General features: G+C 33.2%; 1 protein-coding gene across 1 annotated transcript; it reads left to right on the top strand.

Moving 5' to 3' along the window:
- Positions 1 to 14507: 14507 nt before the first annotated feature.
- On the top strand, positions 14508 to 27086 carry LOC112018455 (choline transporter protein 1). The gene is made up of 10 exons (XM_065761607.1): positions 14508 to 14897; positions 18185 to 18543; positions 18806 to 18951; positions 19815 to 19998; positions 20664 to 20737; positions 20824 to 20937; positions 21885 to 22241; positions 25266 to 25526; positions 26149 to 26376; positions 26651 to 27086. Exons 1-10 carry the CDS (start codon positions 14713 to 14715, stop codon positions 26843 to 26845), a joined length of 2103 nt encoding a protein of 700 aa, XP_065617679.1. The 5' UTR covers positions 14508 to 14712; the 3' UTR covers positions 26846 to 27086.
- Positions 27087 to 27323: the final 237 nt, after the last annotated feature.

The following is a 27323-nucleotide window of genomic DNA, read 5'->3' as shown; positions in this document are numbered from 1 at the left end:
AGCGTGCGGCAGTTGTCACATGCCTATTTTTATAGTTAGGTTCGAGGCGTGACAATTTTAATGGTATCAGAGCTCAGGTTATGATCTTGTAGACTTTATGCTAGATTTTGATTTAGAATGAAATCTGCACCCTAGGCATTACAACTCTAGTTATTATTTATGATGGTTATTAGGTCATAGATAGTGTTCTTTTGATGACTTGATGAGAAGTATAATCGAGGTTCCATCATATGATGATTTATTAGGTCATATTTAAGGGATTTGATATTTATGTCTATGTGGTTTTGCATACATGACTTATTAATACAAAGGAAGGATTTTAATTGATATACTTCTATGATCTTATACTAGTATTAAGTGGGTGTATTTTATTCTTGAAAAATTTGTAATTGATCAGATTGGTTATTAAAACTTCTTCTTCTTATTAAAAGGAAAAGAGAGTGAGAAGAAAAACAAGCAAAGGAAATCTTCCTACTGTTTTGTGTCTGATCTTTTGAAAACTCATTTGATAGTTTTGCCTAATATAGTCGACTTACCCAAGGTTAGTTTGATTTGTAGGAGATTCTCATAGGTTTAATTATTGAATGATAGTTTACTATATGCCCTATTCAAATTTTGGGGTGCTTTTTAGGGAATTGGAAATTGTAGAACTTTATTTAGGGGTTAAGGTTTGATGTTAGAGCTATGATTCCTTGATTTTAGTTTATATGGAGTAAGGAAATTAACGGAAAGTTCATAGTGTGAAGGAAAATCAATTTGTGGTTATTGTAGTTCACATTATATTATATGTTATTATATAAATTCTAAGGGTGTTTAAAGAATTTAGTAATATATCGGTGGACTTCCTTGGGTTCTAATGTTAAGGACCGACTTTCTTTGGGTCATTGTTCTTGTTAAGGTTGACCTACATGGATTTCCACAGCCTTATTTATGTGTGAGGTAGTCCCTAAATGTTTTTGAGACATGTTCTACTACTTAAAAATTTGAGGTCCTAATTTTCTTTCTATGGACTTGGAGGATTGTTTAATATCCTGGGGAAAAAGTTTTGATGCCAGAAATGTAAATCTTTGAATTTTAACTGATAAGAGTTAATGGATTGGCTCAATTAAAAATAAGGTGGATATAACACAAGAACGTGGTAGTATTGAATTGGACAAGTGAACCATAATTTTGATTGGATATTGAAGGTTTTGGGATGACAAGAGAGTTTATTTTAAAAGACTATTACAATTTGAATTATAGTTAGTTGTGGTACATTTGTTTTATACTGACAAGTGGTTAATAATTACAAAGTTGCATTGTACTCTAAGTTCTAGGCTGCTAGGACAATATTATTTGCAAGGTAGAAAAAAAAAAAAAGAAAAAAAAAAGGAAAAGGGGTTGAGATACTTCATGGACTATTTCCCTTCTAGCCGATATATACTTAGAGATATAATTTCTAGCCCAAGTATCATTGGGAGATTAAAGGTGAATAAATGTTGCTTATTTGAGAAGATAATTTATGGTTAAGATAGAGGTTCTATGAAAACCTTATATCAATGCTCAATTGATTATTTATGGAGATTTTGGAATTTCTTTTTCTTACAAAACTTGAGGAAGAAAAGATATAGTGATACATGCATATGTTGTAAATTAGTTTTGAACTTAGGAAGGATTGGAACTTTGGATGCACTATTTAATTTTGAGGTATAACGTAAATGTGGCTAACGCTTTTTCTTGAGTCGTTATAAATGCTAGCATCCATTTAATTCTCTACTTCAAAATTGTGGATTTCCCTTGTTGCAATTTTTGGAGACTACTTAGGCCTTGGAATTTTGTTGAAATTAATAATTGATGGAAAATCAGTTATTGTGGTTAATCTAAACGAATAGGCCTTGGAACTTATGTTCATATTGAAAGGAACTTAGAGAGCTATTTAGACCAGAGATATGTATATCTTTAAAGAATCTTACATTTTTCGTAATATGGTTGTTCGTAAACTATGGGTACTTGAGTAAGAGATTTTACAGTGGTATTGTATTATGTGGCGGAAACATCATGGCTCCATTTGCTATGGAAACTTTTATTTTTTTAAATCTTGGGAAGAAAAAGTCTAAGCATATTTTGTGAAATAGTTTTGAACTATGGTGATGAGTGATAAATTTGTATAGATCGATACAATTGTGACTTTAGAGTAGCGCAGTGGAAGCGTGATAATTCGTTCAGTTTGTGATGAATTCAGAGGACTGAATTCTTATAAGTGGGGGAGATTGTAATACCCGGAAAAAAAAATAAAAGGGAGGTTATTTAAGTAAATTTGTTTATAGGGTTAATTTTATAATTAACATTTCTAAGGGGTTTTTAGAAAATAAGGTTGAAACCCTAACTATATATATAAGCTTATTTAGTCTTGAGAGATGAGACTATCCAAATTGCTCAAGTAGAGAACGGTTTCATCACTTGGGAGGCTATGAGGTGTATTCTTCCTTGGAGTTAATTGAAGAGGCAACCATTTGTTCCAGGTATGATTTTTCATCTATTAGAAACAAAGAATTTAAAAGAGTTAGAATTTGATCTAAGGAATGTTAGTGCTATTTAGATTTTTCAAAGGGATATTTTGAGAACGGTTGTTACACTTTAAGTTAGTGTACACGGACTTCATTCTCGGATTGAGCCACGGAATTTCAAGTTCTAATCTATGATTATGCCCACCGTTTTTCATTGAGGTTATATGCTGTTAAAACCATTGGGAGACATATTTGTGTGTATATATATATATATATATTAAACCTCAGAATTGGCTTCTGTGTGTGTGGCTTTCACGCTGTCCACCATGGGTCCCTAGAACAAATTTTGTTCTCTAGGTCCAACACTACTACAATTGTTTTGAAGGATATTGACAGACTTGATTTTTATCCTAATTGTAATTTCATCCCAAAATTCTTATATTAAATCCTTAGGGTCAATGGATGTTAAAGTCATGAATAGAATCATATTGGTTTTGGCCCACTGTTTGCATTGGGGATTATATATTAAATCATAAAGTGTTGGCTACTGCATTCCTCATGTTATATATATATATATATATTAAACCTCAGAATTGGCTTCTGTGTGTGTGGCTTTCACGCTGTCCACCATGGGTCCCTAGAACAAATTTTGTTCTCTAGGTCCAACACTACTACAATTGTTTTGAAGGATATTGACAGACTTGATTTTTATCCTAATTGTAATTTCATCCCAAAATTCTTATATTAAATCCTTAGGGTCAATGGATGTTAAAGTCATGAATAGAATCATATTGGTTTTGGCCCACTGTTTGCATTGGGGATTATATATTAAATCATAAAGTGTTGGCTACTGCATTCCTCATGGTAAAACGAGTTTCGATTAATGCAAGGATGTGTTATTGGTTAGAATACCATTTATTAGAGAAACGTTAATTTAGTGTTGAAAGTGTTATTAGTTCAACAAAGTATAACCCTAGTTAGTCCATTAGTATAGTTTTATAAGCTTTATATTTTGTAGAGGATATTAAGTATATTTCCATGATTGATTATATGTCCTTAAATTATTTGATTATTGAGTAAAAATATTTGAAAATTGTTCTAGGTGATATCTTAAGATTTTAGAGGAATTGTTAAGAAAAAGTTCCTTTGGAATAGCTTTTGGAGGTAAGCACCTTATCCTAATTGGTTTTATTTTGTGTATTTTAAATACTGAAAATTGTTTACAGTTGTTACAATTTTATTTCTATTGTATTACTGATTTCAAGTAAAGAATTATCACAAATATATCTGATTATTGAATATATGATGTATTTTATTTAATTGTTTTTAGTTATACTGACTCAAGGTAAAGAATAAAGAATTTTCACAAATATATATATGAGCATTGAATATAAGATTTATTTTATTTATTGTTTTTTTTTTAGCTATATTGATTTTAAGTAAAGAATTATAGAAATATCACAAATAGATTTGAATATTGAATATATGATTATATACACGTATTTGAATAAGATATATTTTTGTTAGAAACTATGATTTCATATATATGATTATGAACAGTCTGACTATGAATTTATTTTGATACCCAGCCAATGGGGGTTATTCATTGGTATTCTGATACCCAAACCAATGGGGATTATTCATTTACCCACACCAATGGGGGTTATTCATTGGTATTCTGATTCCCAGCCAATGGGGGTTATTCATTGGTATTTTGATGCCCAGTCACGGGGATATAACGTGGCCATAGTCATAAGATTATTAAGAATATGAATTTCGTTTGAATATTTGAACTATTTTGAGTCCTTAAAACTGCATATGTGATTTTGGAAATGTTTGAGTATTTGAACTATTGTATATGTCATTAAAACTGCTTATGTATCTTTTGGAACATATTGTAAGTTATAGTTTTGATATATGGAAAACTAACTACTTTCTAAACCATCTTTGATATATTTGTCAGATTAAAGTATGTAATCTATTGCTTTAGTTATTTTGAAAACACATAGTATATTATAACTTTGAAAACACATATTACATCTTTTCCTTTATAAATCTATTGCTTGATAGATCTTATTAGGATTTTGGTTACTTATTGAGTTGTCAGCTCACCCCCCTTTTTCCCCTCTAATTTCAGATTATGAAGAATGACAAGTTTGGGAGTTTTGATATTGTGTTGTGAGCGGGAAAAGAAGCTTAGTGATTTTGGGGATTGGATGGTCTTCTAATAGTTTTATATTTATTGGCCAACTGGCATTATGTACATGAGATTTGGATTTGTTCCTATTAAATTATTGGAGATCTATTCATAAAGAATTTGTTGATGTATTTTGGATTTATTTGATTTAATTTTGAGGATAAATTTTTGTTGCTAAGAATGCCTTGTACATTTGTAGGGTGCTTACTTTATAAGCATGCGGCAGTTGTCACGTGCCTATTTTTATAGTTGGGTTCGGGGCGTGACAGTGCATAAATGGTAAATTTTGCCAACATATGGCATATACAAGTGCCAGTGCGAATGCTCTAACAATTTGGTTGATTAGGGTGAAAACATGGTGAATAGAAACTGGTGGGGTCTGACAATTTTCTTCCAATGTCCACCAAAATTTAATCTCTCAAAAATGGACATAAATTGTGAAAAAAGAGAAGGGGCTGATGGAAATTACCTATTTACCCCAGTCCCCCCTCACTTATCTGTAACGTTGATATTTCTTGTTTGGAATGAAGGCATGAGTCTAGTGTACCTTGGAAGAGACTTTCTTGAATTCTCCTATACCTTCACCCTCTCCCATTGACCCTTGTGAGGACTTTACCAGAAAATTTGTGCTTAACGTTGGAAAAAGTATTTTGTATTAAATGGTACCACGTTATTTGTATCAAAGTTTAATAAACGAGAGGTTTATGTGCCCAAAAAAACTGCCTACTAACACATTTTTTATTTATTAGTGGTTTAGTTATTTTTTATTAACATGTTTTATACTTAATAAATTTTGATACTGCTAACATAATATTATTTAACATAGTATTATTTAATATCAAATACCTTTTAATAACTTTGAGTGATTTGGATTGTTGGAAAATTACAAAGACTTGTTGAAATTCTCAAGAGGCCTTTAAACAACTGGTGGTCAACATACTTGACTTGCATTGGAGACTGTGAAGAGAAACGACTAGTGTAGTTTGTTGCTAGTAAGAGTTGGAGGCTCTAGCAACAAACTACACCAGAGAGCTTATTGGTTAGGCTTAGAGCGTTTTTGTCCCTCGAGAGTTTCTTTTCATAATCATATCCTGTCCATATGTGTGTTTGTGTGTTATGATTTGTTTATTGTTGTTTTCCTCTGTGCTATTGTTTATCCTTGTAACTTTCAATTTGAATTGGGTTAATCAATCACTTGATTTAAGTATAATTGGTTAAGAATTGTAGCAAGTTGCACTACTCTAGTAGGGGTTTAAACGTGAACTTTTATAGTTCTATCCAGAGCCAAAATATTCATACTCGATTGCCCAGTCTTTTACACTCTCAGATGCGAAAGAAAGGGTTCCATGGTTATTCCAACCTCCAAGGCTCTCATTGTAATAGCGCTGGATCCATCCGTTACAAATTCTGCCAGATCGATCACACGTCATGAGTTGGAAAACTTCCAAATGTTCAGCCCTTGCACATGAATGTCTGTTCAAATGAACAATCATTCACGTGTCTTGTCTTGAGTCTCTTGACTATAAACATGAGTATATATTATAGTCATAACAATTAACAACTACCATACTCAACCCAAATTCTGCCTTTCATAATCTTTGTAGTGTTAACTGATTAATCCTTTTTGCAAGCTTAACCTATTCAAGGGTTTCCCACCCCCCCCCACCCCCCCCCCAAACAAAAAAGCAACATAATAGAAAACCTGATATCCGATAAACTCTTTCTTAATTATTGCCAACAAAAGTCTTGCGTACTTGTGTTAGTCCAAATTTAAGAATAGACATACATGATAAAGCTTTATTTTGGGTCGGTCCCTGTAAACTATCAATGATCCAGCCCCAGGGCTAACAATTCACCACCTCTTATGGTCAAACGATTTCAAGGTCAGGATTTTCTAGTTATTTTCTTCAATAGGTCCTTTCTACAATCAATCGAAACTGAAATTACTTTTTCCTTTGATTGTTGACAACTTGGAAAGCAAAACAAGTTGACCAAACTTGTGATATTATTGGTACGTTCTAAGCCCACACTATTTGCGCCATAATTTTTGCTTTAACATAAATTATGATCGGTTGTCACCACTTTTTTTATACTAATCACAATTAATTATATTAGACTCTATTAGCCGGTATTCTTAAGATATTTGTTTCTGAAATATTTTAAGAAAATTTTAATATTAAAAAAATAAAAATTTGTTAAGAAAAACAATTACTTTTTTTCATTAAAAAATTTCTAAAAATACTTTCTTAACCAATAACTTTGGGCATCGTTAACTTTTTCGAAAGTTTTATCTCTAAATTTTCTCCTTTCTCGTCTGCAGCCAATTCACGGCCATCAGGCCATGAAGAGTCACAAGGGAACTTCCAAGAAAGCCAAAGTGAGATAAAGTGGCATATTTTTTCTCTTTTGGGGTTCCATACACCGGCCTTCCTTCTGGGCACTTTATAGAATAGACTACCTTGTTCAAATCAATCCACGCCCTGAATGCTTTTGGCACCGTTAGATGGACCTTGATCTGCGCTCCAATCACTTTTGAAGACCATTCAACGGTTTTCATGGAATGGAAGATGTACAACTTTCGAGGACAATAGTATTTCATAAGCACTGTCTTTATCAGCTGAGCGGCGGAATTAGAGGATTTAAGTATAATTAAGGTAGATAGTATTATTTAATTAAATAGCTACTTCCATAATGGCTTGTTTTTATTTAGTCGGCTAATGGCTCGTTCCAAAGTCCCTATAATACAGCTTACTACTTTAAAAAAAAAAAAATATATATATATATATTTCTTTTATATAAAAAAAAAAAAAACTTTTTTGTCTTATTATATTTTTGGTTAGGGACCACTTTTTATACTTTTGTTGCAATTATTTGTTTAGAAAAAAATAAATATGATTCTTGTAATCTATTTATCACTAATAGAGGGTTTCAATTAATTCAACTGGTAAAATTTCTAGTAATTTCCATCTATACCAAAAAACTTATTAATATCTTAGTTTAATGATAAAAAGCAAAAATCACAGAAGCAGAATTTATAGAATTCTCTCATTTGGGCTTGATTTTTTAAATGTTCCAAATTGACCACATAAACATCAGATAAGTCCTATTTACTAATTTACATAAGCAAACGCCATAGAATTCTCTTGTTTGGGCTTGACTTTTTAATAGTCTTAAATTGCCCTTGCACATATTGCAGTTAAAAACTTAACAAACTTTAATAACAGGATTCCTTGTATGGACTTGACTTTTTAAGTATCCCAAATTTCCCTCACACACATCTAACAAAGTTTAATTAATAGGGATAGATAAGTTATATTTACTAATTTTCAAAAATTTTGATTTTAAACTAGCATCATCATATGCGTTTTGTGCATTCTAGGAGACTTTTTTTTTTTTTTTTTTGGAGGTTTAGTATCATAATTTTTAAAGAATAAAAAGCGAAAGAAACAACTAAAGATCATAAATAAATGACAAAATCAGACTGTTAGGCTGTATAAATGCAAACCATGCTGCATAGTTTTATTAAACTTAGTATTTGCAGAAGTATAATAATAATATAGAATCAAACCACCAAAGTTAGCAAAAAGTCAGTTGAATTAAGATTTTAAAATAGTCTTATCTTTTAGTTAAGTCGGCTTTTCTGAAAAAGACAAACAAAGAATTAAAATTGATTTTATCACTGTTAACACACACAAAAAAAAAAGTCAAAATTATCTACCATCTTCCTCTATCACAATCTCTCAACCTTTAAAAACTAAGTCCAATTATAAACAACAACAAAAAAAATTCCAAGTTCTTAGCACACATCACTTCCAAAATTTTAGGATAACTACATCATTTTATGTTTAATGCATTGTTATTGATTTCGTTCCGTTCCGGCCAGAACGGCCAGAAAATTTCATACCAACATGAAGACAGGTATCATAATACCCCTCATTCCACCTCGGATCAAATTTCGGCCTATTTCGGGGTGTTCCGGCCATTCCGGTAAATTTCTGCCGAAATACATATTTTGGCCGGTTCCAGATTTTGGCTTTTAAAAAAAAAAAAAAAAAAAATTTACCTCCTTCTTTTTCTTCTTTTGGGTTTCAGACCCCTTCTTCTTCTTGTTTTCCTTTTTTTTTTTTCCTTCTTATTCTTCTCATTTTTTTCTTCTTCTTTTGGTTGGTTTCGAACCCATCTTCTTCTTTTTCTTTTTTTTTCTTCTGGTGGGTTTCGGTCCTGCCAATCTCCTTTTCGTTTTTTATTTGTGTGCTATAGTCTGTACAGGTAAATGGTAATGTATTTTGACTGTTTGCTAGCCTCCTTCACTCTTCCTTTAAATGCTATGTCCTTTGTTTTAAAATTTTTGTTTGTTTTGCCAGCCCATGTGATACTCTTCTCTGAGTTCTCTCTTGTCACTTGTGCTTTAAAATTTGAATTTTTTCTTTGTTATGTTTTTGTGAGCCCACAAGACCATCAATAAAAATACTGAATGGTATGTTCAGCCTTAACCTCTTCCACTGTTCCACCTACTAATATTAAGTATTAACATCTGGGTTTTTTTTTTTCTTCATATTATTACTCTTATTATATTTTATAAATGATTAAACTAATACTTATAATTATTATTATTATTTGGGCTTAAAGATTACATATTAGTTAAAATATTTATATATAACTTCTTTAAAACCTTTAATAATTTATATGTGTTTTTTTTAATTAATAATATATATTTTTTACTATAAAATAGCGGTAACTCCAATTATAACTTCTTTAAAACCTTTAATAATTTATATGTGTTTTTTTTTTTTTTATTAATAATATATATTTTTTACTATAAAATAGCGGTAACTCCAAAATACCCTGAAACGGCATGCCGAAATAAACCGATACCGAAATATTCCATTCCAATGGGCAAACCAAAATAGGGTCCGAAACGGTATTCATAACATTGGTTTAATGTTCTAACTACAAAATTTTAAATGATACAAACTTATCATTTAGCTATACATGATATAGAGGGAAAATGATTTTTTTTTTTTTTTAAATAGAGCAAGAAGGACCTAACCCACCCACCCTAATTGATCGGACCTGAGTCGATTGGCAAGAAATCCAATGCCTATGGCAGTTGACAATGGGTGTCCTCCTCTAAAACACATAGCAGGTAGGTTAAGTGGTGAGTCTTCCCTCTGAAACTTGATATAAACTAACATGACTGACCCTCCACCCATATATCTTGAAATCTTGTTGGAATCCTCCATTTTCGCAAAGAATCAAACCCAAAATCACATTATCGTCTGGGATTCTGCCTAGATTTAGCAGAAATCTCGTGATCTCTGGGGAGAATGAGATCTTTATGTAGATCTATTGGAAATTGCACGATCTCCAACAAGACCCATCAATTGTTGTGGCTGGCTCAATTCGATTGGATAATGGTCTCAGTCGATAGCAGGTCCTTTGGTCTACCAACCAATAGGATTGGGTGGCACAAACCCTACCTAGACAAACTCGTGGACACCCTTATATACATAACAAAGGCCTAAAAGTAAACCCTTCATGTATTATTTAACACTAGTATCAATAAATACAAAAGCTTATTAATAAAAAAGGGGATTAAAAAGAAGTGCAAAATTATTGCATTCAGCTAGCACTAATACAATTCTAGAACATAAAAAATAATCATATATTAAAAGAACGAGCTTGTTCTTATATGTGCATTAGTGCATGCATAACGCTCTACTTGCTATCCATTAACTTTCTATAGTCAATAGCCAAGCTTGAACCAAGAAAACTAGGTCTAGCTCGATTGAACAAACCATCCAGGTTAAAGATCTCTTAAGGCATGCCTTTGTAATACCATAAGGTGGTGGTTTCTATCCATCAAACCATCCAACAAGATACGAACTTTACCAATGACCTTATCCCTCCTGTAACACCGCTTGCTGTAGATTACCATCACCCCTCCACCAACCACAACTCACCACATGGGCGAGTTGTGGCCAATGTTGTGGTACCAAAATTACTTTTGATGGAGAAGAATAGGATGCAGAGGTTGAGTTCTTAGGCAATGTAATACTCGGCTCAATTTAATGTTTAACCTTTTAAGTATTTATAACCCAGCTATTTAATGACTAGATTACATCAGTATATTAATATGATTGTAGGTAATCACCTCCACCTTCACCTCCACCTCCATCTCCACCATTGTAGCAATCACAAGGTCCACAACCCACCATAGATAATAGAAAAAAAATATTAAAAAAAAAAAAAAAAAAACACCACAACCCATCACCACCAACCACCACTGGTAGGTTAAGTGGTGAGTCTTCCCTCTGAAACTTGATATAAACTAACATGACTGACCCTCCACCCATATATCTTGAAATCTTGTTGGAATCCTCCATTTTCGCAAAGAATCAAACCCAAAATCACATTATCGTCTGGGATTCAGCCTAGATTTAGCAGAAATCTCGTGATCTCTGGGGAGAATGAGATCTTTATGTAGATCTATTGGAAATTGCACGATCTCCAACAAGACCCATCAATTGTTGTGGCTGGCTCAGTTCGCTTGGATAATGGTCTTAGTTGATAGCAGGTCCTTTGGTCTACCAACCAATAGGATTGGGTGGCACAAACCCTACCTAGACAAACTCGTGGACACCCTTATATACACAACAAAGGCCTAAAAGTAAACCCGTCACGTATTATTTAACACTAGTATCAATAAATACAAAAGCTTATTAATAAAAAAGGGGATTAAAAAGAAGTGCAAAATTATTGCATTCAGCTAGCACTAATACAATTCTAGAACATAAAAAATAATCATATATTAAAAGAACGAGCTTGTTCTTATATGGGCATTAGTGAATGCATAACGCTCTACTTGCTATCCATTAACTTTCTATAGTCAATAGCCAAGCTTGAACCAAGAAAACTAGGTCTAGCTCGATTGAACAAACAATCCAGGTTAAAGATCTCTTAAGGCATGCCTTTGTAATACCATAAGGTGGTGGTTTCTATCCATCAAACCATCCACAAGATACGAACTTTACCAATGACCTTATCCCTCCTGTAACACCGCTTGCTGTAGATTACCATCACCCCTCCACCAACCACAACTCACCACATGGGCGAGTTGTGGCCAATGTTGTGGTACCAAAATTACTTTTGATGGAGAAGAATAGGATGCAGAGGTTGAGTTCTTAGGCAATGTAATACTCGGCTCAATTTAATGTTTAACCTTTTAAGTATTTATAACCTAGCTATTTAATGACTAGATTACATCAGTATATTGATATGATTGTAGGTAATCACCTCCACCTTCACCTCCACCTCCACCTCCACCATTGTAGCAATCACAAGATCCAACACCCACCATAGATAATAGAAAAAAATATATAAAAAATAAAAAAACACTACAACCCAGCACCACCAACCACCACCACTAGCCACAACAACCCACCATCTCACAACCATAACCCACCACCATAACCAAAATCAACTGCCACCAAACCCACAGCCACCAAATCCATATGAACACACAGAAAAACAAGAACTCAATCACAACCATCACATACCAAAATTTCAATCGCAATTTCGATCGTCACAACCAAGAGAGAAGAGAGATGGATTCGATGCCATGATGGCCTTGGTGATCTACAGCAGCGAAGTGGTGGTGAGAGGAGGAATAAATAGAGAGGGGCTAGGTTCGGTGTTTCATTGTTTTAGTGGAGCGGTTGGGGAGAGAAGGTGCAAAGAGAAAGAAATAAAATACAAGAGAGAGAGAGAGAGAGAGAGAAGTGAATAGGTGAAGAAGAAAGAAAGACAAAAAAAAAAAACGAGAGCAGTGATATGGGGAAGAAGAATGAAAAAAGAAAAAAAAAGATTATTTTAGGGTAAATTACATAAATAGTCCCTATTCTTTATATTATATGTCAATTTTGTCTCTAAACTTTTAGTTATATCAATTTGGTCCCTACTGTTATTCCTTAGATGAAGAAATCTATCGTGTCAAATAGAAAAATTAAAAATTGATTTACTTGCCATATCAATTGCCAATTGTGCAGCCTTGTCATATTTAAAAAAAAAAAAAAAAAAAAAAAAAAAAAAAAAATAGAGAGAGAGAGAGAGAGAGAGAGAGAGAGAGAGAGATGAATAGGGGAAGAAGAAAGAAAAAAAAAACGAGAGCAGTGATAAGGGGAAGAAGAAAGAAAAAAGAAAAAAAGATTATTTTAGGGTAAATTACATAAATAGTCCCTATTCTTTATATTATATGTCAATTTTGTCTCTAAAATTTTAGTTATATCAATTTGGTCCTTAACCTTTCAGTGTTATGTCAATTTGGTCCCTACTGTTATTCCTTAGATGAAGAAATCTAACGTGTCAAATGGAAAAATTAAAAATTGATTTACTTGCCATATCAATTGCCAATTGTGCAGCCTTGTCATATTTAAAAAAAAAAAAAAAAATTCTCATGTGAGTTTAAATTTGGGAAAAAACCAAAATCTCTAATAACCTTCTCTCTCAATAGATTACTCTCCATCACTCTTATGCTTCCTAACTTTCTCTCTCTTGTCACAAACGCTACTTAAACAAATTGAAGGTTCAAAACCTAAACAAACCCAATGTTCAAAACCATAAAAACATGGACCAGTTTGTGGCCAACCCAATCTACACTTCTAAACATTGTTACTAACAAATTGGCAAGATTAATATAAGAACCCAACTAGATAAGAACCAACAACATATTTTATAATTAAGGTTATACGTGCATACTTTATGATTAAGGTTGTGGTACTTATATTGTTCAATTTTAAGGACCCAATATGGCACTAGTTTGAGGAAGTAGATTAAGAAGATGGAAGTTAGCCAACATAGTAGATTAATCTAGTGAAAGAAAGAAAGTTTTAGGGATTTGGTGCTTTCCCCAAACTTTAACTCATGTGAGAATTTTGTTTCGTTTTTTTTTTTTTTTTTTTTGGATAAAAACAAATATGACAGGGCTACACAATTGGAAGTTAATGTGCTAGTAAATCAATTTTTTATTTTTTCATTTTACATGTTATATTTTTCCATCCAAAGGACGACGACAGAGATTAAATTAACACATCACTGAAAGATTAGATATCAAATTGACACAATTAAAATGTCATGGACAAAATTGAAATATGCTGTAAAGGATATGGACCATTTATATAGTTTACCCATAATTTTAATAGAAAAATCAAGTCATGGAATAAAATAACATTTTATTTTATAACTTTTGAGTTACAATAGACTCTATGGACGGCAGTTTACTTCATTTGCAAAGATTTTTAAGTATAGAACTATCATTGTAACATGTTTTTTGTGGTGTGGGCCGATAAAATAACATTTTAGCAATTTAGGAGCATTAGTATGAATGATCTTAGAATGCAACGAGATATTAGTAAAAGTTAAATAAAATTAGTAGGTAAGTGAAACTTAAAATAGTAAGAAAAAAAATTATATAAAAAAAAAATTCACATGAATCTTACAAATAATAATTAAAAAAAAAAAGCTTATAAAGTGCACCCCAAAATGAGCACTTAAAAAGATAAAGTGTAAGAATTTGAATAAGATTTAAGTCCAATACATTGAATCCATTAAAATAATAACACATGTTTAAAAATAAATACCTGTCATTATATTAAGACAAAGCACTGCACTCAAATCTCACCCCAAGAATTTTAGCCGAGACTCCAAAAAACAAGCCGAGCCAACTCCATTACTTACTCCAATAACTGAATCTGTCTTAAGCCGCCTGACATAAATTCTGAATACACCAACTTTTTGTACACTATCTTTGTCGTAAAATCGAAAGTAAAGTAAAATTATTAAACAAAATATTCCAAATCTAAAACCCTTGCTTCACTCTCTCACAGCAGTCCACACCATCCTACCTTCTACTCTACTACTGTCGCTTTACACACTATCCCTCTCTTTGTCGCTCTGGCTGTGTGTGTCTCTAAAATTCTTTAGCTTTTGAAGCTTTGATAGAGAGTCTGAGTGAGCGTGTGTGTGTAGAAAATGAGGGGTCCTCTGGGAGCTGTGATAGGGAGGTACTCATCAAGTGATGGGAATACACAAATGGGTGGGATCATAAGGCACAATAGGAAATGCAGAGATATTGCCTTTCTTGTGATCTTTATTGCCTTCTGGGTTGCTATGATTGTCAACTCTAGCTTTGGGTTTAACCAAGGAAACCCATTAAGGTAAAGAATCTAGTACTTCTACCGTACCCTCTCTAATGGGTTTCCTTTTTCTAGCTCTCATTTTGCAATATCTTTTATGGGTTTCTCATTTTTTGCTCCATGTTTGTCCTTAGCTGTTGGAACGAAATCAGAGCAATCACTACATATATCATTTACATTTTGGTACTTAAAGTTGATACCTTTTTAATTTTGCATATTTTATTGGTCTGTTCTAGTGATTTTTGAGGCACAATTAGTGTTTCTCGCTATGTACTTTGGTTTACCTTTATTTATTTATTTTCTTGTCTTTGTTGGTTTGGTTGAAGATATATAGGAAAGACATTTCATTTTGATTATTTTTTCTGCTAGAATATGAAAACTCAGCTTTTTTTGGTATAAGATAGGAGAGTAGTTCTCCATTGAGTTCTGGCAGCAGTACTGGTCATCAAATGTCACTTGATTTCTTTGTTATTTGCAACATTTCAAAGAAATTGATGTTAAGAGAAGACGGCAATTGTGTGTTTTTGTGATTTTCTTAAGATAATGAATTCGACTCAACTTAGTTAAGGATTTGCTTTATGCATAATTGCGTTGTGTTTCTTTCTTTCCGCATTGCCAAGCTGTTTTGGTTGCAAAAATAGGGGAGAAGGAAGGAAAAGTAAAATCGAGTCAAATAGTTGTATGAGCAACTGCTAAGGTGAGTTCAATAGCAACTTAGTGCTGAGTCATTTATTCCTATTTATGTATTTAGGGAGATGGCTACCAATAGGTAATGGGCTTATTGATAATTGAAGGCCTTTAAAGTATTTAGGAGTTGGTTTTGTTCATGTATAATATATACGCAGGGCTATAGTCTGCACTCCATGAAATCAATTCCTACAATCATTTTTACAAAATATCTATGCACTTTTTAGTTCAAGTGTCTTATATAATTTTTTTTCCTTGATAAGTAGTTCAAGTGTCTGACAGTTGAATTTGTGTTGGTGATGGATCATGAAGATCTACATTTGTCGTTTACTAACTTGTTAAAGGTCATATCTATAGGTTTGTTTGTTACACTAAGCTCTTATTAAATCTCTGCAATCAATCCTACTATTTGTCCCTTGGACAGACAAGACGTGGTACTCGTGAAATATCTAATGCTTGCAGAATTCTGCATTGTAGATTTTTGATATATTTGTCTCATGGTTTTGATTTTTGGTGAAAACATATTGATGAATATGAGTGGCAATAACTCAAGACAAAAGCATTGATTGTTACTTGTTATGTATAAGGTATATCCTAAAGTTTAAAAAACCCTTTGCTCTAACATTAATTAATGCTAACATGTTGATCTCACTTATCTTATTCATTGGCATATAATAGCATGTTGAGGGAATGAAAAAAAGGAAGAGGAAGGCCAAAAATAATATTAGTAGGGGTAATAAAAAAGAACATGTCAATTGAGGAAGTAATAGAGAGCATGACTTCATATAGAATAGAATGGAGGAAAAGAAAACAAGTGGCCGACTTAACTAATAAAAATACAAAAATTTGATTTTTAAGTTCAAGCACAAGTTACAATCTAATCTCAATTACCAAATCAATTACAGTACTAATAAAGCAAATAACATAATCGTTTGGTACTAAAGTGGAAAACCAAAGAAGAAGTTCAACGGATCTGGGGGTAATGCACCCCAACTAGGCAATTCACTATAAAAGAAACAATTTACAGATTAACTCACACAACCTTTGTCACTAGACTCTACTCACCCTACAGACAACTTATTAAGATTGCCACAGCAACTCCAGATCCTTTAAACTTCTTATATACATTACCCTCCATGAATGACACATCTACTTCAAGCTGGAACTCTGGGGTCACAATACATGCACCGATGCAGGGTTGAGAATTATGTGGTTTCAGCTAAACATGGATTCTGAAGGTTCTGAACCAAAGTTATGTCATAAATATGCAAGATTAAGAACTAGAATCAATAGGTTTTATGCTTTTGAAACAACGGAAAGGCTCTCAATAATACACAGTAATATGGGTATATTCCTCAGCTGCCTAGAAAGATATGCTTTTAAGTATCTATATGTAGGCTAAACAAAGGTTGCATAAAACTTTTCAAAATTGAACTCGGAAACAAAGTCTGATTTTCTCGCTTGAGCAAACGACAGGTGAACTTTCTGGTTGAGTTATTGTGTCTCTTAAGCAAGTCTTTAGTTTACTTGAGCAAGAAAGAGGATTGCTCAAGCAAGTTCTCATAGATTTGACTTCTTTTGGCAGCTTCAACCTTGACTTGTTCTTCAACAAATGACCAAGTCTTACAACTCTTTTTACATATTACATTGTCAATGGATCTTGCCAATCTAAATCCCAAAAGATAGCTATTCATTATTTTCTCTCTCTTCTTAATGATATGAGTATGGAGTATCCGTCTTACTAATATCTGTGCAGTGAAGCAAAAATAATAAAAAATAAGAAAGAAAGAAAAGTGAGTGTGTTATTGAGAGTTAGCTATATTATTAACATCCTTGCTAAGTGACACCCTGGTGATGGTGTTTCTGTATCATGCATGTGTCACCCTTGCTATAAATAAAAAGATACAACATGAAAATTCTATTATATATATATAAAAAAAAAAGATTATGAGGACCTTAAACTTTGATATGCTCAGGCTATAAAACATCACGATAAACGAATACGTGAGTGTGTGCCAATTGATGTTGTATTGTCTTCTTGCAGCATCCTTCTTGCTAGGCAATGCCCCACAGTGGTGTGTTTGCGTTTTGCATGTAAAGCAGCAAACAACTAAGCATTTATGTTACTGTAGTTTGCCTTAAAAAAAAAAAAGGAATTATGTTAAGGATCTTAAACTTTGATTACTTATATGATTGCTATGAATTTGTATATTATATAGTTCTTTGACATATCTACTATAAATATAATATTATATATGGCTTGTTATTCCTACAATCAAAAGATGATTGCAGGCAAAAATATAACTTTTGTCCCTGCTGTCCAAAAAGGATTATGTAACAAACATAGATTCAAGTTATCATTGTTTTACTATGATTTCTGTATAGGGATCTTTTCATCTACTTTTTCAGTTACTTTATTCTATAGCCCACAATATATATAGTATTGATAAAATAAATTCTCTTCTTTCATTAAGGGCATAAACTTGTTGCTGGTATTGCTTGCTTGTTCAAATTTATGCAGTAGCTCTTCTTATTTTGGCTATATTATGTATTATCTGTGTGTGTGTGTGTGTGTGTGTGTGTGTTTTCTCCTTCTGATTAGTTGTTCTGTGGCTTGACAGGCTTACATATGGACTGGACTATAAAGGAAATGTGTGTGGTGACAAGAATGCTCAACCTGGACTTCGACAATTGGAACTTAGATATTGGCTAAATCCAAATCAGGTTTATCAAAGTGGTTTGAAAGGCAGTGAGTTTAAGTTAGCCAATGCTCGGAGTATTTGCTTGCTGGATTGCCCTTTCGCTTCTGAGGATCAACTAAATTGGGTCTGTGATTATCCAGATGGAGATATCCATCTCTCAATGGATGATTGGATTGATAGGAATTATGATTATTATGAGTTCCTTACACCAGAAATGAGGAACAGCTCTCTTCAACTTCAGGGTCCTTGTTACCCTGTAATATTTCCAAGTGTAAATGGTATTCTAACTGACTCTTTTAAGATGCGATTTTGTGGTCCATTTCCTGTTCAATGTGTGCGTATCTTGTTTAATTATTTTATCATTTATAATGTGTGTGTATACAAGGTTCCTACATGTATATGTGATGTTGGTTGCAAAATTTTTATCAATGGGACAAGATTTTGGAAGCTCATGGAGATAACTTTTGCCTATTTATTCTTTTGATTTATATTTGTTTGTCTTCTACTTTTACATCATAAATTTATTACTTCTTTTTACAGTTTATTGGAGTTGCCAGTATATTGCTCGTGCATCAAACATTTCGCTGAGGCATTGGCAGCAGATGGGTGGGGTGAACATTAACGAAGACATCATTATAGACAAATCCATTCACAGGGCCATCAATTCTCGGTCATCTGTTTTAAAGGTTGACCTTTCATCTCAATAGTCCTTTATGATAATAATGGTTTTGGAATTTCATGCAAAGTATATTGATTACCTGTTTACATAGTTTTCTGCACTGTACTTTGTTTTTACTGGCATGTTATTTTTAGAAAATCAATCTTGGTATGGTTTGATTTAATTTGATGACATCAATTTGTGTTGGGGTAACCATATGACATCAATATGTTTTGGGGTAACCATTAATGCCTATTAGTGGGTAAATGGAATCATGAGCTCCCTCTATGCCTATTTAAAAGATTTTTTATTCTGTTTGTCTACTTCGTGTTTACTTGAGTTTTTCTCTCTCTTTTGAGAATGTTTTACTTCTAAAAACTATGTTATTTATTTATTTATTATTTTTTTTTAAATAAGTGTCTTTGATTCTCCCTGGATATTGCATTTGGTCATGTTCTGCTGACTATTTTATGTTTTAAGATTTTTTATTATTTTTTATTATTATATAAATATGTGTTTTTAAGAAAGATTATAGACACGCACAAACATGCACATTTATTGATTTTCACAGCTCATGGCTATGGTACTAAAGGCATCCCCATTCATAGAGTATTAGACCAGCCGATCCTTGTCAATAAGGATTTCTGAAAAAGACTTTTCTCGAGAATCTGAGCAGATAATGTGGGGGTTACTCCTATTGATTGGTTGGTTATTTGACAAAGAGCCCTTCAATATAGCCTCTTCCTTATCCCATCTGAAATTAATTTATGATTTATATGTTGAATATAATTTTCTCATAATTCCTTTCTGTCTAATATGTATCAAATGTCTTGCCACTGAGCATATATGCTTTGTGCATTGTAGAACTTATCAAGTATGGAATTTTTGCAGAGATACATGGCTGATATTGGAAAGGCGTGGCCAGTATTGATTGTTTGTGGAGGATTCTTGCCATTGTTTTTATCAGTGATATGGCTTCTGATGATTCGGCATTTTGTTGCTGCAATGCCTTGGGTAACAGTTGCCCTATTTAATGTCCTCATAGTATCAGTGACAATGTTTTACTACTTAAAAGGTCAGGATATGATCTTTTACTATTCTTTCCTACTTTTTTTTGGGGTGGGGTGGTGGGTAACAAACATTTGTGGTTCATTTGGAAGGAAGCATTTGAATTTGGACTTCATTTTTAGTTCAAACAGCTTGAATGAAGTATGAAAATTAGAAGTTTGTTCATTGATGTAATTTATTGATGATTTAAAGCCTTGACAGTATGTGAATTTGAAATTACTAACTGTGAAATTTATTTCAAATATATTCTCTCTCTCTCTCTCTCTCTCTAATAACTCAACTTTATCTTGCGTTGTAAAATTTTATATCAAGCAATTTATACTACAAATTCCTATTTAAATTGCTTGATTTCAATGCTCACAATATAATAAGTGAAATGTTACAGCAAACCCCTCTTTTTTCTTTAATACTCAACCTTATCATGCATTGTTGAAATTTATACTATAAATTACTATGTAGATCCCTTGATTTAAATCCTATCATTTAAATACAACCTTGGGTGACTGCCATAATAAGTAATAACTTACAGTTGGAATTTGATAGAGACTCTGCTAAAGATAAATTTCAGATCGTTGATACTTGTTTGGATTCAAGCATATTGAAATACAGTATTTGTGCACTTAATTTCTAATGTGAATATCATGCTGAAGTTATTGTCTTCCTTGCTATTAGCTGGATGGATAGGGAACGATGCCATCTCCCCCATCATTGGTGAGCATGATCCGTACATTCGTATATTTGGAAGGGTTGGTATCATCAACAACTGAAGCCTTCGTACTGAAAGCTCCCTGTATATGTATTTATTCATGACTTATTAATTTTCATCTTTCAGGAGATTCATCATATCCGTGCTGTAGCTGTTCTTATGACCTTTATTATGATTGTCGCCGTCCTTACATCGATTGCCATTGTCCGCCGCATCCTTATGGCAACCTCTGTCCTTAAGGCAAGTATTATGTAAAATTATTACGTGAGATCCAAAATGGTAAAGGACTTTTGTTGTTTAAATGATGATAAAATTTTTAAAGTGCACCAGGAGTCCAGTGAGGCACAGATACTTCAAGGAAGTTTGCTGAAATGTATGGGATATTTGTAAAGGATACTACCAATTCCTGTTGCTAGAGGGTCCAAATTTTGACTTAGGTCAAACTTCTGTTTGCCTTTGGCTTTTCATTTATATTTAAGAAATACATAAAATGGAGGATAAAGTGGAAGAATAATATGCAAGTAAAAAATATTTTTTACACATCGATTTACATAATAGCATGTTATTATGGATTGAGTCACTTTAGAGGCTTCATAAGAGTGCTAAAGAAGACATGGTTTGGCAAAGAAATACAGTCACAGCATTATCTAGGTGCAGCTTTGGATCATGATGATTGGTAGCTTTTTATGTCTTGATGTGCTTCATATACACATCATATTTCATGTAAACCTTTGGAGTGTCACTTGTGATATATAACCTTAGGTAGGATGCCTCCCATGCTTCAAAAGTTGTGTTATTCTTTAAAATGAATCAAAAGAAAAAAAAAAACACGTCAGTTGTGATCTGCATCAGAGGTTTCTGTTAAATCATGCTTTCTCTGTTGTCATATTGAGCGGAAACACTTCTATACCACTGGTCAAATGTTGCTAGGGTTAAGCATTGTGGCATAGGGTAATCTAATGCTGGAAACAATAAATAAATAAACATTTGGTGCTGAGATTGCCAATGTTACATTTGATTTTCTAGGGAAACTCCTTTAAATGTGCATTTTCCTTTCTTGTGCTTAAATACTTGATCTTGTTTCATAATCAGCCACAGCTTTGGGTCAATCATCTATGTAATCTTGGGTGCTGAATATTTTATTTCTTGCAGAAATTAATTACTTCAATGGTTTAATATGTATACAGGTTGCGGCAAAGGTCATAGGAGAAGTTCAAGCGCTCATAATTTTTCCAATCATACCATATACTATCCTTGCAATTTTTTACATGTTCTGGTTTTCAGCTGCTCTCCATCTGTTCAGTTCTGGTCAGGTTGTCCAAAATGACTGCAACACCAACTGCTGTGCTTATGATCTTGTGTCAAAGCGGGTCAATTGTGATCATTGCTGTGGTTATAGCATTCACTACACTCCTCATATAGGAGTTGCCATTCTCTTCCACCTATTTGGATGTTACTGGGCTACACAGTTTTTTATAGCATGCTCATCAACAGTGATTGCAGGTTCTGTTGCCTCCTATTATTGGGCTCGTGGTGAAACATCAGTAAGTTACTTAGCCACATGCACAAGTTACACAACAAAGTGAGATTTTTAAAATCTTTTTTTTTTTTTGTGGTTTTATATGTATATGTTACTCTCTTGATTTTGACTATGAGAATGGAAACAATTTAATATGGAGACAGATATTGAATTACGGTTTTACATGTTAAACCTGATTAAACAGAGTGGATTCTACTGCTTTTTCTAATTTCACAAATTAGGAAATAGAATCTGAGATTATTTAATTCTAGCATATGTTCTGTTATTTCCCCCTGGATTAAGCAAGATTTTGGGCTTGGTTTAGAGAATAATTTAGGTCTAACTGTCAAAGGGCCTAATTTTATTTATGCAGTTCTTTTTGGGTTTCAAAACATCGTATGTGGATCACATTATGCACAATAGACTAATGACTTTTACTCATTTCTAAATAGTAGAAGATGGAGCTTGTCCTTGATAATCTGCAACTTGAGTTACTCGAGATTTCATTTTGGGGTTTTTATTTATTTATTTTCAGTTACTTGAGTTACTTTTCTCTCTGCCTTATGTTTTTTTGCATAAAGTAGTTTCTTGAATATGTATCTTTATTACTTATCAAAAAAAAAAAAAAAAAATAAATTCCTATTTAAATTGCTTGATTTCAATGCTCACAATATAATAAGTGAAATGTTACAGCAAACCCCTCTTTTTTCTTTAATACTCAACCTTATCATGCATTGTTGAAATTTATACTATAAATTACTATGTAGATCCCTTGATTTAAATCCTATCATTTAAATACAACCTTGGGTGACTGCCATAATAAGTAATAACTTACAGTTGGAATTTGATAGAGACTCTGCTAAAGATAAATTTCAGATCGTTGATACTTGTTTGGATTCAAGCATATTGAAATACAGTATTTGTGCACTTAATTTCTAATGTGAATATCATGCTGAAGTTATTGTCTTCCTTGCTATTAGCTGGATGGATAGGGAACGATGCCATCTCCCCCATCATTGGTGAGCATGATCCGTACATTCGTATATTTGGAAGGGTTGGTATCATCAACAACTGAAGCCTTCGTACTGAAAGCTCCCTGTATATGTATTTATTCATGACTTATTAATTTTCATCTTTCAGGAGATTCATCATATCCGTGCTGTAGCTGTTCTTATGACCTTTATTATGATTGTCGCCGTCCTTACATCGATTGCCATTGTCCGCCGCATCCTTATGGCAACCTCTGTCCTTAAGGCAAGTATTATGTAAAATTATTACGTGAGATTCAAAATGGTAAAGGACTTTTGTTGTTTAAATGATGATAAAATTTTTAAAGTGCACCAGGAGTCCATGCAAGTAAAAAATATTTTTTACACATCGATTTACATAATAGCATGTTATTATGGATTGAGTGACTTTAGAGGCTTCATAAGAGTGCTAAAGAAGACATGGTTTGGCAAAGAAATACAGTCACAGCATTAATCTAGGTGCAGCTTTGGATCATGATGATTGGTAGCTTTTTATGTCTTGATGTGCTTCATATACACATCATATTTCATGTAAACCTTTGGAGTGTCACTTGTGATATATAACCTTAGGTAGGATGCCTCCCGTGCTTCAAAAGTTGTGTTGTTCTTTAAAATGAATCAAAAGAAAAAAAAAACACGTCAGTTGTGATCTGCATCAGAGGTTTCCGTTAAATCATGCTTTCTCTGTTGTCATATTGAGCGGAAACACTTCTATACCACTGGTCAAATGTTGCTAGGGTTAAGCATTGTGGCATAGGGTAATCTAATGCTGGAAACAATAAATAAATAAACATTTGGTGCTGAGATTGCCAATGTTACATTTGATTTTCTAGGGAAACTCCTTTAAATGTGCATTTTCCTTTCTTGTGCTTAAATACTTGATCTTGTTTCATAATCAGCCACAGCTTTGGGTCAATCATCTATGTAATCTTGGGTGCTGAATATTTTATTTCTTGCAGAAATTAATTACTTCAATGGTTTAATATGTATACAGGTTGCGGCAAAGGTCATAGGAGAAGTTCAAGCGCTCATAATTTTTCCAATCATACCATATACTATCCTTGCAATTTTTTACATGTTCTGGTTTTCAGCTGCTCTCCATCTGTTCAGTTCTGGTCAGGTTGTCCAAAATGACTGCAACACCAACTGCTGTGCTTATGATCTTGTGTCAAAGCGGGTCAATTGTGATCATTGCTGTGGTTATAGCATTCACTACACTCCTCATATAGGAGTTGCCATTCTCTTCCACCTATTTGGATGTTACTGGGCTACACAGTTTTTTATAGCATGCTCATCAACAGTGATTGCAGGTTCTGTTGCCTCCTATTATTGGGCTCGTGGTGAAACATCAGTAAGTTACTTAGCCACATGCACAAGTTACACAACAAAGTGAGATTTTTAAAATCTTTTTTTTTTTTTGTGGTTTTATATGTATATGTTACTCTCTTGATTTTGACTATGAGAATGGAAACAATTTAATATGGAGACAGATATTGAATTACGGTTTTACATGTTAAACCTGATTAAACAGAGTGGATTCTACTGCTTTTTCTAATTTCACAAATTAGGAAATAGAATCTGAGATTATTTAATTCTAGCATATGTTCTGTTATTTCCCCCTGGATTAAGCAAGATTTTGGGCTTGGTTTAGAGAATAATTTAGGTCTAACTGTCAAAGGGCCTAATTTTATTTATGCAGTTCTTTTTGGGTTTCAAAACATCGTATGTGGATCACATTATGCACAATAGACTAATGACTTTTACTCATTTCTAAATAGTAGAAGATGGAGCTTGTCCTTGATAATCTGCAACTTGAGTTACTCGAGATTTCATTTTGGGGTTTTTATTTATTTATTTTCAGTTACTTGAGTTACTTTTCTCTCTGCCTTACGTTTTTTTGCATAAAGTAGTTTCTTGAATATGTATCTTTATTACTTAAAAAAAAAAAAAAAAAAAGAGAGAAATTGAAAAAACCTTTTGCATTTTTCTGTCATAATCACTTGCTACTTTTGCCAATGCAGCCAGAGATTCCATTTCTTCCTGTTTTTTCCTCCATGAAGCGGCTTATGCGATACGGCCTTGGCTCTATTGCCCTTGGCTCCTTGATTGTTTCATTTGTGGAATCTATCCGCTTTATGCTTGAGTCAATTCGTCGCAAACTGAAGGTTTCTAGTACCACACCTCATAGCTATATAGGCAAAGCGGCATTCCATTCATCTCGGTTTTGCTTCAGGTGTATCGAGTGGACTATCAAATCAGTAAACCGCAATGCCTACATTATGGTAATTTAGTAAAAACTTGTTTCTAGAAAATCTGCATATGTGGGTATGCATGCATTCAATTCATCTCCTAATTCCTTAATTATTTGGTCAGTATGGAAGAAAGGTAAAGTGCATTCTTGAGTACCCTCTTCTACGGGATTGGTTCTCCTAATAACACTTGGGAGATGTGTTTCTAAAAATGATATAGTTGTAAATGAGAAAATAATGCATTTCAAATTTATTCTCACCAATCACCATGTTATGATATATCATAGAGTATACAAATGGTAAATGCTATATTGTTTCCTCTTTTCTGAGAGACTTCCACCATCAGTCGTGGGTGGTTGAATATGACGATGGATGATGGAAGTAGAACAATAAAAAGTGAAAAATGCACAACAATAAGGAAAAAGTGGAATAGAAAAGGCAAAGCAGAAGCTAGTATGGAATAAAACTTTCTCCATTTTAGTTGTTACTTGTGGCACCTAATTCCATAAACTTCTATATTTTACTTGTGGGTGTATCAGGAACTCATTGCAGGTCACTGTTTAGGGCCATTCACAATTCATATGTTGAAGCCATGATTCATTTAGTTCCTTTAATCCACACACGTGTTTCCTGATTGTCTGCTTGTGACTTGCAGATTGCCATCACAGGTAAAAGCTTCTGTAAGGCTTCTGCAATTGCAACCGAATTGATCATCAACAACATCCTTCGAATAGGGAGGGTGAATGTGATTGGAGATGTTATCCTATTTCTTGGAAAATTGTGTGTCAGCCTTTCAAGTGCTCTTTTTGCTTTCCTCATGTTGGATACCCACAAATACAGATCTGCACATAACAAGATCTCTTCCCCAGTGTTTCCTGTAGTGGTATGCTTTTTCTTTCTTTTTTTTCTCCAATGATTGTTTTCTAATCAGATCTTCCATAACCCTTTACTTTAACCCAAGTAGTTGAGAAATGAAAAGGATTGGGAAAGGAAGCATCATTCTGGAACCACACACAACTTTTGATGTGTAGATTTTATGTCAACATCACTAGGGTTTCTTCATCATCTGTTATGTGCACTTGTACTTATGACTTGCAATCTTCATATACAGTCAGTTATATAATTAAATGTGTGTACTTCTATTCATGTTTGAGCAGGTGTGCTGGGGTCTTGGTTATGTCGTTGCCACTCTTTTCTTTGCAGTGGTGGAGATGTCAATTGATACCATCATACTCTCATTCTGCCAGGATTCTGAAGAACACCAAGGGACAGCCCAATATGCGCCTCCCCTTCTCATTGAAACTCTTAATGACCAAAATGAGATGCAGAGACTCACTCAAGGTCCCCATTAAAGTATCTCATTGTATAATTTTGTTCACATTCCAGAATTGCAGAAGTTTTATATATTGTAAGGTGCTGTTATTTTTGTGCTTTTCCCCAAAATTTTCAGTTTCTCCCTGTATATGCTTCATTACCAGAGAAAAGCATGGGGGAAAGGGTGCCTTTGATGAATTTTTGCAAAATCAATGGATCAGAATACAAGAAACTGATGGAAAGGGGTTTTTGCAAATAGTACAGAAGTGCATTCAATCTTATACGAAGTGCTCAGTACAGGATTCATATTTAGAAAACTTGTTTGTCAAAGATTGATACCTCCAACAAAACTTGGCAGAAACACAAGCGAAATGCTGTCCTTCATACCTCACTTTTAGGATTTCATGTGAACTGAGGGAGATGATTAAAAGTGATTAACACAATATCAATCCATTAAACAATCCAAATTTAAATACATTTAAAAAAATTGGAAAACAAAAAAATCAGTGTAATAAA

The sequence above is a fragment of the Quercus suber genome, unplaced genomic scaffold (assembly GCF_002906115.3).
Source record: "Quercus suber isolate HL8 unplaced genomic scaffold, Cork oak 2.0 scaffold_422, whole genome shotgun sequence".
Taxonomy (NCBI): Eukaryota; Viridiplantae; Streptophyta; class Magnoliopsida; order Fagales; family Fagaceae; genus Quercus; species Quercus suber.
The sequence above is the reverse complement of the archived record's forward strand: the minus strand, read 5'-3'. Positions and strand labels throughout refer to the sequence as shown.

Excerpts from the sequence above, each read along its gene's own strand:
- LOC112018455 (XM_065761607.1), top strand. The coding sequence starts at position 14,713 with ATGAGGGGTCCTCTGGGAGCTGTGATAGGGAGGTACTCATCAAGTGAT. Across the intron at positions 20,938-21,884 it reads TGGCAACCTCTGTCCTTAAG|GTTGCGGCAAAGGTCATAGG; the intron begins GCAAGTATTATG and ends ATATGTATACAG. Across the intron at positions 26,377-26,650 it reads CCCCAGTGTTTCCTGTAGTG|GTGTGCTGGGGTCTTGGTTA; the intron begins GTATGCTTTTTC and ends ATGTTTGAGCAG.